At 60.9% G+C, this 11,103-nt stretch overlaps 2 protein-coding genes across 5 annotated transcripts; one reads left to right on the forward strand and one right to left on the reverse strand.

Moving 5' to 3' along the window:
• The first annotated feature begins 642 nt into the window (after nucleotides 1–642).
• Nucleotides 643–8,130, forward strand: CHRM4 (cholinergic receptor muscarinic 4). Of its 2 annotated transcripts, none has more exons than XM_079103944.1 (2): nucleotides 643–691; nucleotides 5,551–8,130. In XM_079103944.1, the coding sequence occupies exon 2, from the start codon at nucleotides 5,580–5,582 to the stop codon at nucleotides 7,014–7,016; it is 1,437 nt and encodes a 478-aa protein (XP_078960070.1). In that variant the 5' UTR covers nucleotides 643–691; nucleotides 5,551–5,579; the 3' UTR covers nucleotides 7,017–8,130. The 2 variants fall into 2 exon arrangements, with proteins under 2 accessions (XP_078960070.1, XP_078960071.1); XM_079103945.1 differs by lacking the exon at nucleotides 643–691 and adding an exon at nucleotides 740–778.
• Nucleotides 8,131–8,257: 127 nt separating this feature from the next.
• Nucleotides 8,258–10,808, reverse strand: MDK (midkine). Of its 3 annotated transcripts, none has more exons than XM_079103947.1 (5): nucleotides 10,757–10,808; nucleotides 9,839–9,915; nucleotides 9,541–9,708; nucleotides 9,259–9,420; nucleotides 8,258–8,641 (listed from the first exon to the last, which is right to left on the reverse strand). In XM_079103947.1, the coding sequence occupies exons 2-5, from the start codon at nucleotides 9,912–9,914 to the stop codon at nucleotides 8,616–8,618; spliced, it is 432 nt and encodes a 143-aa protein (XP_078960073.1). In that variant the 5' UTR covers nucleotide 9,915; nucleotides 10,757–10,808; the 3' UTR covers nucleotides 8,258–8,615. The 3 variants fall into 3 exon arrangements, with proteins under 3 accessions (XP_078960073.1, XP_078960074.1, XP_078960072.1); XM_079103948.1 differs by lacking the exon at nucleotides 10,757–10,808 and adding an exon at nucleotides 10,441–10,459; XM_079103946.1 differs by lacking the exon at nucleotides 10,757–10,808 and adding an exon at nucleotides 10,222–10,327.
• Nucleotides 10,809–11,103: the final 295 nt, after the last annotated feature.

The raw sequence follows: 11,103 nt of genomic DNA on the forward strand, positions 1-11,103 counted from the left end.
GCTCCGCGGCCGACACGCAGCTCCAAGGCTGGAAACTCCCGGCCTCTGCCCCGACGGAACCGTGCGCTGAATCCACCTCACCCACCCATAACCTCCTGTTGGGGTCAAACTACCAGCGGGCAGTGTAGCCCGGGAGTCCCGGAAAGGCGCGAAGACACTTCGGGGTCCCGGGTGCATGGTCAGGGCGGAGGCGGGAGCGTAGTCAGACCCCGGCGCCCGCTTCCTTCCCATCCCGCGAGGGGGCGCCGCGTCCCCATGACAACGCTGACACCCCCACCCCCCGAAGGGCAGCGCCCCCTGCTAGCCAGCACTGGCGACTGTGGGCGGTGCCCCCCCAGTGCCCGGACCGGGAGTCCCCGCCGGCTTAGGGGAAGGCGCAAGTCGCTGGGGTCCCCGACGCCCCGAGTGGTGACCCCCGCGCGTCGCCGCTGGGTGACCGGCCCGGGGCGGGCGGCGCGGCCCCACCACGATTGGCTGCTTCCCCGTGACATCACGCGGCTCGGGGAAAAGTGCGAGCGTGAGCGCGAGTCGGAGCCACAGCGCCGGGAGCTGCAGGCGGAGCAGGGGCCGCCCCTCGGCACCCGGTCCCCGCCCCCGGCCCACCGCCAGGCCGCCCGCCCCTCCGGCCCGCGGGGCCTCCCGTCTGTCCCGCCGTCTGTCCGGCGCGAAGGAAGCGGGACCCAGGCGGCGGGTGAGTGACTCCGCCGCGGCGCGGGGGCGGGGGGTCGGTTGGAAGAGAAGGATGCAGGACTTCCGGACCCTCTGAGGGTTTCCAGAGGTGGGTTCGACAGGAACAGGGCCCCAGACCTCTTTAGGGGCGAGCGCGGTGCTGGGAGCCGCCGAGGGCCCCGGGGGTGGGCCACCCCGCTGGAAGAAAGGCCCGGGGTCTCTCGGAGGCTGCTCCAGGTGCGCCTCTGGGGAAAGATGGTCATTCAGCTGGTCCGGGGCGGAGGAGTGCCCATCTACAGCCCTCCCAAGCCAGCGGCAGCCGTCGGGTCGGGACCCCGCACTCCATCCCTCCCACAGGCAGCTCTGCAGGGTTCTGGGCTCTGGAGCCCAGTAGAGCCTTTTTCCCGCTCGTCTCCCCACCCTCCCCTCCTCCCTTGACCGCCCGGCAGCTGCCAGCCCACTCCAGCCCATGGAGTCCTCTATCAGCGACCTTGAGCCCCGACGAAAATCCCCCCTGCCCTCTCCCGGTGCCCCTCCCCCTCCCCAGGACTAACCCCCCCCCCCTGTTGCCCAGGCTCTGAGCCCGGGAGATCCAGCCCCGAGCACCAGCACCCCACCCTCCCGACTCGCAGTGGAAGTGTGGGGCACATTGTCCGATCCGAATCCCCTACACCCTTCTTCCTCCCCTGTGCTCTGGAGTCTCCTCCCTGGTCCCAGGGACAAATCCAGGGGCCATAGCTTTCCCAGAGCCCTGGCATGACGGCCTTAAAACCGAGGACGTACGCCCCAAATCACCATACAGGATCCCAGAGCACCCATCTGCCTTGTACGGGAAAGGGTTGGGGGCTCGAGGACCCGGGAAAGCCTGGTGCCCACGCCCAGAGGCTGCTGGAACTGCGTGCGAGGGGGTTGGCGGGAGGGCGGGGCACCGGAGAGCGAGGGCTTCCTCGACCGCGACCCCGACGTGGAGGAGCCCCCAGACGGGCCCGGGAGTCATCCTCAAGCTGACCCTCTCGGCTCCCCTGAGCCCAAGGCTTGGGAAAACGGTGCCTGCGTTGGCCGCGGGGCTAGTCAGGGCCTCTCGAGCAGGGAGCAGGGATGCAGGTTGACCAGCGAAGAAGAGGAAGAATCTTACACTTGTCTGACCCAAGGCCAAGCCGGGTACCATTATAATTCTACTGCCCTTGCCCTCTCACCATTGGACACGCTGAGCTGAGCCCGGTGTCCCTCAAGGCCAGGTTGGGCGACTATCACAGCCCCTCGACAGAAGTCAATTGCAAGGCTGGACTCCGTGCCTCATCCTTGACGACGCGGACAACCCCAACCGACCGGCCAAAAGATGTCTCAAAGTCAGGGGTCCGTCGCATTCCGCAGTGTAGTCTGGGCTCAGCCCTTCCTCATCTACCCGCCAGGCATCATCCGGGCGCTGGCTCCTGGCATACCCTCTCCGCGTTCAGACAGACAGCTAAGATCTAGGCTGAGTCTCCCGGCCTCGGTTGGAATGTGACCGTCCCTCACTGGCGGCCCTGCATTTGCGTGTGAACACAAGTTCGCAAGCACAGCCACTCGAACCGTGTGCATCCTCCAGGAACGCACATGCATGTACACGCACGTGTCCTCGGGGCGCGGGCATGCTCACGCGCTCACCAGCGCACTGGTATCCAGGCGTGGCTGTGCGCACACACGCACATGCAGACAGCTACTAGCGTCTACTCGCGCTCCTCGGTAATCACACACAAACAGAACTCGCACTCGCGTTCCCGCCCACACGTTCTTGTCCCGGTGCCGGGTGGAATCCGGGAGCCCTAAACTTTCTCACCCTTGAACCCCTAGCAGAACTGAGGGCAATTTCGTGGCGACCTCAGGTGGGGTCTGGCAATGGGACCCCATGCCCCTTCCCCAAGAAGCCCTGCACAGGGTTCCTCGGTGTTTGAGGTCGGGTTGGAGTTAGGGGCGGTGGCGAGCGGCTGTCCGCTCGGGGTCCGGAGCTGGCACCCAGGGACCGACATTGCCATCTAGTGGTGCGCAAGCCCCGGGCGATCGTCCGGCATCTGGCTCGCCTCCTCAGATCCTAGGAGGGTCTGGATTCCAGGGAAACGCGCCAGAAAGAGCTTCGGTCAGAATGTCTGCGGCTGACCCCGAGGGGTCCAGAAAGACAGCTAGGATCAAGCTGTGCAAAAGGGCTTTGCCCTGTCTACAACCGGCAGGCCCCAGAACTAAACAAAATCACCTGCCATTTATTCGGCCATTTATTTGTTCAGGCTCAGCTGTACCCCATCAGGGACAAGAGGTCTCCTGTCCAAGAAAGCTAAGTGGGGGATCTGGCAGAAGTAGGAAGGGACCAAGGATCTGATGGGTTCCCCATTTGTGCGGCTTTGAAAGGGAGGACTGAGCACTAGTACTTGGGGTTTAAAAAGTGGCTCTGGGTTCTAATTCTGCCCCTGCTTTACAAACTGGGTGACATAGGCAAGCTATTTATCATTATCCTCCTCTAAAAGAGGATATTTACATCTATAAGATTAGACTACTAATATCACTACCGTACTGGGCTGTGGTAAGCAAGCATAAACCAGATAATCTATATGAAAAGCTCAGAGGGGTTCCTGTGTCACGATGACACTCAATGCACGAGAGCTGTTTTTATATTTGGCACCTCCAGCCCCACTCCCCGCTGGCCTGTGTCCTGACCCTGGGATGCTAAAGTGAGGGTTTCCTCCAGGCTGACTGGATCATTCCTGCCCACCCTGTTCTCATGGGCATGTGCCTGGGGCTGGCAGCCTCAGCGTGCTAGGTGCTACTGCCCTTCCAGTTCAGAGGATGGCACCTGAGGTTCCATTGCAAAGGCTGTCAGAGCTGAACAAAGCTGTCAGACTGAGCAGAGGCCCTATTTGGCCTTTGCCCTTGATTCCTTGTGTGACCTTGGGGTGGCATTATCTCCCTCAGTCTTTCCTCTTGTCAATCAAGGATTTGGAATTGGAGGACATGAAGACTGAGGCCAGGAGGCTGGGTCTGAGTCTTGAATGGTGGAGTCGGGCACTGGTGCCCGGCTTGGGGGCCACCGTAGGCTCTAGCCCTCAGTGCCATTTCCAGGCTGGAGATGGAGTTGAGGTGCCAGTCCCACAGCTGTTCAGGAGGTTGTCTCAGGGCAGATCCTCTATTTGGCAAATGAGAAAGGAGGTACAGGAAGGCCAGGTGGCACCCCTCAGGCCACAGAGCTCCATCCACCCTGCTGGGCTCCTAGGGAGCCAGGCCCGGGGGGGGTAAGTGCGTCTTCCTCCACACCCGGCTGCCACGCCCGCTCTTCCTCTTTCACACACACAGACGCACAGAACTGCGTATACGACCTGCGTGTGGCTGAGATGGGGCCGTGTGCGTATGTGGAATGGTTTGTGTGTTGGCGGGTGTGAAGGAGGCTGGGCTGAGCGGCTGCCCTGGCACAGCACGCTGGGCGTGGGCCTCCCTCACATGGATGGAAGAGGAAGAGGAGGAGGAGAGCTGAGGAGAGGCTGGTGGGAGGGAGTGCAGGCTCAAGGGAGGGGCTCAGCTTGGGAGACCCCAGCTGGGCAGGCCTGTGTGGGTGTGGAAGGGGCTAGCTGCAGGCTCCCCACACCCTCTCTTCCTTCTGCCATAACCCTTTTTCTGTCTTGCTTTCCCAGTCTGGCCTTAGGGCTGGCCTTGGCCCTTGGGAAATCACATGTTGTCCCTTGGCCATGGGCCAGTTAGGCTACCCCTGCACTGGCCCCCCACACCCTGGGGCTGGAGGTGAGGGCCAGGAGGAAACAAGGGAACACCGCGGCTCCTCTGTGCAGCAGCCCCTCCCCATGGAAGTGCCCAGCTCCTCCCCATCTCCTCTAGTCCCCTGGGACCTCCCCGCCACTCCCTTGGAATACCCACTTTTGTGACTCTGGCTTCCCTCTGCTAGAACCCTGGGTTATGGGACAGCTCCCACCCCATCCTACACACACCCCTCCAGCGACAGACATCAAGGAGTTGGGAAATCTTGGTTAGGTTATTTAATATCCTCATGCCTTAGTTTTCCAATGTGTAAGTAGTTAAAAAACAACTGCCTCCTACATTTATTGTGAGGACTCGGTGAGTTAATACTTTTATCATCAAAAGTGTTTGATATCCCCAGCACCCAAAAAAAAAAAAAAAAAAAGTGTTTGGTAGACAATAAGCATCAGTTGGTAAGGTAATATGTACTCTCATATTAGTGCCTTGGTCTCCAGTGTAGTATGTGCCAAGGCCCTGGGTTTGATCCCTGGCACAAACAAAAAATGAAAAGAAAAAGAAACGACCACAGGAATGAATGAGCACCTCTCACCAGGCCACACACGCCGTCTCATTTGCGAGCCTCTCCTGCTCGCTTCCCTGGGCACCAGCCGTGATGGACCTGTCTGTGCTCACACCTGTCTCTGGCCTGTGTTCGGGCCATAGTCCTTGACCAGGCTGTCTCCACAGCTCCTGCGGCTACCTCCTGTTGTCATCCCCTTCATCTCCTGGGTGAGGACTTTCCTGATCACTAGCAAGACACCATCCCTGTCCTGTCTGCCCACTCCCTCATTCTGCGCTGACCCGGCCTTGTTTTCTTTCTAGCATTTTGTTGCTGTTGCCCCTGTTTCTATGCCCCGCACCCCGTTACATTGGACAGCCTGAGATGGGAACCGTGTGCATCCCCCACTTCCTTAACCTCAGCACCTGGCACCGTGCTTGGCATCGCAAGGCTCTCAATAAATGTTGAATGAATGAGCAATGAGGAATGGGTTCTCTCATATTCTGCCAGATGATGTTCCACCATCACCTTTGCACCAGTTTGTCTCTTCATCACCACCCCCAACCTCTTCAACAGTTCACCACTTTTCTCTCTCCTTCCTTCTCCAGCCATCACCCACCCACTGCTACCAACCAATATGGCGAACTTCACACCAGTCAATGGCAGCTCGGGCAACCAGTCTGTGCGCCTGGTCACGTCAAATCATAACCGCTATGAGACAGTGGAGATGGTATTCATTGCCACAGTGACAGGCTCACTGAGCCTGGTGACTGTTGTGGGCAACATCCTGGTGATGCTGTCCATCAAGGTCAACAGGCAGCTGCAGACAGTCAACAACTACTTCCTCTTCAGCCTGGCATGTGCCGACCTCATCATAGGCGCTTTCTCCATGAACCTCTACACCGTGTACATCATCAAGGGCTACTGGCCCCTGGGCGCTGTAGTCTGTGACCTGTGGCTGGCTCTGGACTACGTGGTGAGCAATGCGTCTGTTATGAACCTTCTCATCATCAGCTTTGACCGATACTTCTGCGTCACCAAACCTCTCACCTACCCTGCTCGTCGTACCACCAAGATGGCGGGCCTCATGATTGCTGCTGCCTGGGTCCTGTCCTTCGTTCTCTGGGCCCCTGCCATCTTGTTCTGGCAGTTCGTGGTGGGCAAGAGGACAGTGCCTGACAACCAGTGCTTCATCCAGTTCCTGTCCAACCCAGCAGTGACCTTTGGCACAGCCATTGCTGCCTTCTACCTGCCTGTGGTCATCATGACGGTGCTCTACATTCACATCTCGCTGGCCAGTCGCAGCCGAGTTCACAAGCACCGGCCCGAAGGCCCCAAGGAGAAGAAGGCCAAGACTTTGGCCTTCCTCAAGAGCCCCCTGATGAAGCAGAGTGTCAAGAAACCCCCACCGGGAGGAGCAGTTCGAGAGGAGCTGAGAAACGGGAAGCTAGAGGAGGCCCCTCCACCAGCCCTGCCACCGCCACCACGCCCAGCGACTGATAAGGACACTTCCAATGAGTCTAGCTCAGGCAGTGCCACCCAGAACACCAAGGAACGACCACCCACAGAGCTGTCCACCACAGAGGCCACCACGCCTGCCATGCCTGCCCCTAACCTGCAGCCACGGACCCTCAACCCAGCCTCCAAATGGTCCAAAATCCAGATTGTGACAAAGCAGACAGGCAATGAGTGCGTGACAGCAATCGAGATTGTACCTGCCACTCCAGCTGGCATGCGTCCAGCAGCCAACGTGGCCCGAAAGTTTGCCAGCATTGCTCGCAACCAGGTGCGCAAGAAGCGGCAGATGGCGGCCCGGGAACGCAAAGTGACGAGGACCATCTTTGCCATCCTGCTGGCCTTCATCCTCACCTGGACACCCTACAATGTCATGGTCCTGGTGAACACCTTCTGCCAGAGCTGCATTCCTGACACAGTGTGGTCCATTGGCTACTGGCTCTGCTACGTCAACAGCACCATCAACCCCGCCTGCTACGCGCTCTGCAATGCCACCTTTAAAAAGACCTTCCGGCACCTGTTGCTATGCCAGTATCGGAACATCGGAACTGCCAGGTAGGCAGGTAGGCGAGCGCTAGGAGGTGCTGGCGTGGAGGTGTGCTGGGGGACCACACGGCTCACCTGCTGTGAGGAAGAGTTAGAGGCCCCCTTCCGTGCTCGCATTTGCTGAAGAGGAGAACTGAGGTCTCCAGACACTGCGAGGAAGAGGCCCCAAGGCCCTGGATGGATTCAGAGACCAGACCCCTGGTCAGTCCAAGGGGCTCAGCCTCTGAACTGGGACCACCTGGCCCATGTCTATCGTCTTGCCTCAGGGAGCTGGGGGGCACTGGCCAGGGTGGGCACCTGCCCCCGGTGGCCATCAGCAGGGCATCTGGAGAGAAGGAGGATGGCCAAGAGCATCTCAAGAGAATGGACACCCGGAAAGGGGCAGAAGCCAGGAGCATCTGCAGAGGTGCAAAGGGGCCAGTCTTGGAAGGGGTAGAAGGGTGGGGTCCCCCGTTCTGCTGTAATTGGTGCTTTCCGCCTCCCTGCACCCCGCATGTAGGCTCAGCTCCTCCCCACAAACCCCACTCCAGGGGCAGAAATTTTCCCTCCTGCAGCTGCCCAGCCGGGCTCTGGGTGGCTACGTGCGTGTGTGTGCATGTGCGTGGGGGAGCAGGCCAGGCCAGCTGAGTGTGCTTTCTCCGGTAGCTCTGTCCTTGTCACACCAGGATGGGGCAGCTGGGAGGTCAGGGATTCACTCAGGAACTGAAGTCTAGGCTTCTGTGGTCCCGTGTGGAGCCCAGGTTGCCTGAATCTGACAGACTCCCTGCCCCCAGGAGAGGGCCCATCCTGGGTTCCAGGCCAAAGGGCGGGGTGCTGCAGTGGGCAGCACCCTCCTACCTTCACTCTGCCTCTGGCCTGAAGGAGGCCTGGGTCCAAGGGAGACAGAAAGGGGGTGAAGTTGGTGACCCACACAGGCTTCAGTCACAGTGGAGGGTGAAGCAGGCAAGCACCCTCCACTCTCCCTTCCCCTGTGAGTAGAACCTTCCTGATCAGTAGTGGGCTGGACTGAAGGACCTTTGACCTGGTGAGGCTGAGTTCTTGTGAGTCATCATGGTTCCCTTCCCCAGCCCTAGCGTGGTTCTTGGGAGAAATGAGGATTGAAAGACTTAGGGGGTTTGATGGGGGCCCTTTCATGCTGTTTCCCCGGGCTCTGGGGAGTACTCATCACCAAGCCACCAACTCCTGTAAGTCTATCAACCCCTACCGCCTGTCTTCTCCCACTTTTCCACCCACAAACAAAGCTCCACAGCAAACTCCCTGGGAAGGGGCTTTTATATATTAAAAAGAAAAGCTTTTATTGGGGGAAAAAAAAAGTTGGTTCATTTTATTTATTTCTCAGTAACAGGTATCATGGTGGGGAAGAACAAGGTGGGTACTGGGAATCAAATCCCTTTGGGGAGAGGCTCAAGCTTCCCAGAATCTTGTCCCTCCCCACTTTGGGCACTTGGAGTCGGGCGGGGAGTAAGAAGACAGAGGCAGGGCATGATTGATAAAGCTAACAAGCAGACAAAGGCACTGGTAGGTGGTAGGTTAGATCTTGGGCCTGTGGGAAGGAAGGGTGCGGGCCTGGCCCTAGGTAAGGCCAGGGGCTCCTTGGCATCCCAACCTGGCCTCAGTCCTTTCCTTTCCCTTTCTTGGCTGTAAAACAAGAAAGAAACGCCACATTAGCCCAGTAACTGTGCCCCAGAGAGACCCCATCCCCCAGGTACATTAGAGAGAGAAAATCCTGCCCCCTAGTGGTTTTCCATCAGCTGACCTGGAAGTAGGTGGGACAGGGCAGCCATTATGATGCCAGATGTTCCCTACTCCCTCAACTTTATGTTTTCACCCAGGATCAGAAAACTTTCAGGTTCCTATTCCCAGGCCTGGTCACAGTAGCCCTAAGAGCTTCAGTTTCCTCACCTGGGGAAGTGGGCAGTCTTACTTCTGCCCATTGGCCCCTCTGGATGGTTATGAGTCTGGAATGAGCTGAGAGAGACCCTTCTACTGAAAAGTCCTTCCTCAACCAGAAAGGGGCAGAGGGGACCAAAGAACCCCTCCAGCTGGAGAGATAACAAAGACAAGTCGTTCGCTGGGTTCTAACTAAACGCTCCACCAGAACAATGAGAGGGTCCCCCCACTCCACCCTGAGAGGATTCAATACCTCCTGAGCAGCTCGGTGGCCCTCCCTCCTACACTTGCCCTTCAGGTTTAATCACTCCCCTCGAGTGGAGGGTAGCCCCCCACGACAGCCCCACCCTACTCCCTTCGCTGACCTTTGGCCTTGGCTTTGGTCTTGGGAGTACAGGGCTTGGTCACGCGGATGGTCTCCTGGCACTGGGCATTGTACCGGGCCTTCTTCAAGGTGCCTTGGCGGGCTTTGGTGCCTGTGCCCCCATCACATGCCCCCCAGCTCTCAAACTTGTATTTGCAGTCGGCTGGCGCGAGAGTGGCCCGGGTTAGAGATGGGGCGGCCAGTGGCCTCCCTCCACGGCTCTGCCCATGTTTCGGTGAGGCTGCGCCCCCCTTTCCTGCCCTCCGCCTGCGCCCCACCTCACCTCCAAACTCCTTCTTCCAGTTGCAAGGCACCCTGCACCGGATGCGCTGAGTCTGGGCCCCGCAGGTGCCCTCGCGGAAACCCACGCCGCAGTCCTTGCTGCTGGGGGTGCAGGGTCCCCAGGTCCACTCTGCGCACTCGCTCCCTGGGACGCCCTTCTTCACCTTATCTACAACGCGCGGGGAACAGAGTTCAGGACGCGGGGCACCGGAGACTTCCGCGGAGACCGCCTTCCTAGGGTTCCGAGCTCGGAAACCCGGCGGCCCGCCCCGGCTTCACCTGCCCGCCCCCGCCCTCACCTTTCTTTTTGGCCACCGCGGAGGTGAGCGCCAGCAGCGCGAGGAGGGCGAGGAGGAGGAAGCCTCGGTGCTGCATCCTGGTGGGAGAGCAGGGGTCAGAGTCCCTCGCCCGTCCCCTTCCCCACTACTGCGGGCCGCGTGCAGGGACCTCCCGCCCCCATTTGCTCCGTTTTCCAGGCCGCTAACGGGGCTGCGGAGGGAGGACTTGAAGTCGACCCTTCCCGCTGGCCAGGTCGCGTCTCCGGATGTGTCCCCCTGGTGTCACCGAGAGCCCGGGACGCGGCTCAGATCCCCAATCCCGCCTCAGTCCCCAGTGTGGCAGCGGCCGAGCCGGCGAGGGGCTACGGCCGCCCGCGCCCTCCGCGCCCCGCGCGCGCGCTCACTCGCTGGCTGCCTGCGCTGCTTCGCTCCCTCCCGCGCCGGGCCCGTCCCGCTCCGGCCGCCGCGGCCCCTTTTGTCTCCAGAACCGGTCTGAGCCGGTCACATGGGCCCCCGCCCCCCTTCCCGCCTCCCCCCCACCGGGGAAGGACCCGCCCCGCCCCCTCCCCTCAAACCCGCGCCGCCCCGACCCCGGCGTCCCCGCCTCCGCTCCCGCCCCGCACCCCTGCCCCGGCCTGGAGGCGCCGGTGCCCGCACGCTGGCCTCTCCCCGCCAGCTCCCGCCTCTAGACCTCCGTCCCGCCCTTGCGCTCACAGCCCCTGGCCCAGTCTCCCTCTCCCCGCCCTCTGCCTCCGTCTAAGGCCCGTCCCCATTCCCCGCCGGGCGCCCGACCCGTGGAGCCTTAGATGTGGTCCCAGGAGGGGCACGGAACTCCGGTGTCACAGGCCCCGGGGCTCTGTCGAACCCATCGAGGTCCCCTCCACCTCCCGCAGCCCCCGGGCCTCCCACGTGTCGCTGGGGAGGGAGCGCCGGCCACACCTCGGGTCGTTTCACCAAGTGGGCAGGTAACGGCTCTGCTGTTGGAAAGCCTGGTACCGGGACCCCGGAGAAAGCGCATTGGTCAGGGGTGCGGAGGGCGCAAGCGCCTTCCTTGGAGCGCAGGTTTGAGGGCGGGAGGGGGCTTCGCGGGAGGAGGAGCCCGCGGGCGTGGATCTGGTGAAACGTGGAGCTGACAGGAGCCGTCTGAAGAGTTCCAGACCCGAGCGCGCCGGCAGCGGCAAAAGCCCACCCCCTGCGACCCCGGGGCCTCCGGGCTCACCTCACCCGACCCCCCTAAACAGACCTGGGGGAGGGGGCTTGCTCAAGGCCACGGGGCAAATAGGCCG

This window comes from Sciurus vulgaris (genome assembly GCF_902686455.1).
Source record: "Sciurus vulgaris genome assembly, chromosome: 11".
Lineage (NCBI taxonomy): Eukaryota > Metazoa > Chordata > Mammalia > Rodentia > Sciuridae > Sciurus > Sciurus vulgaris.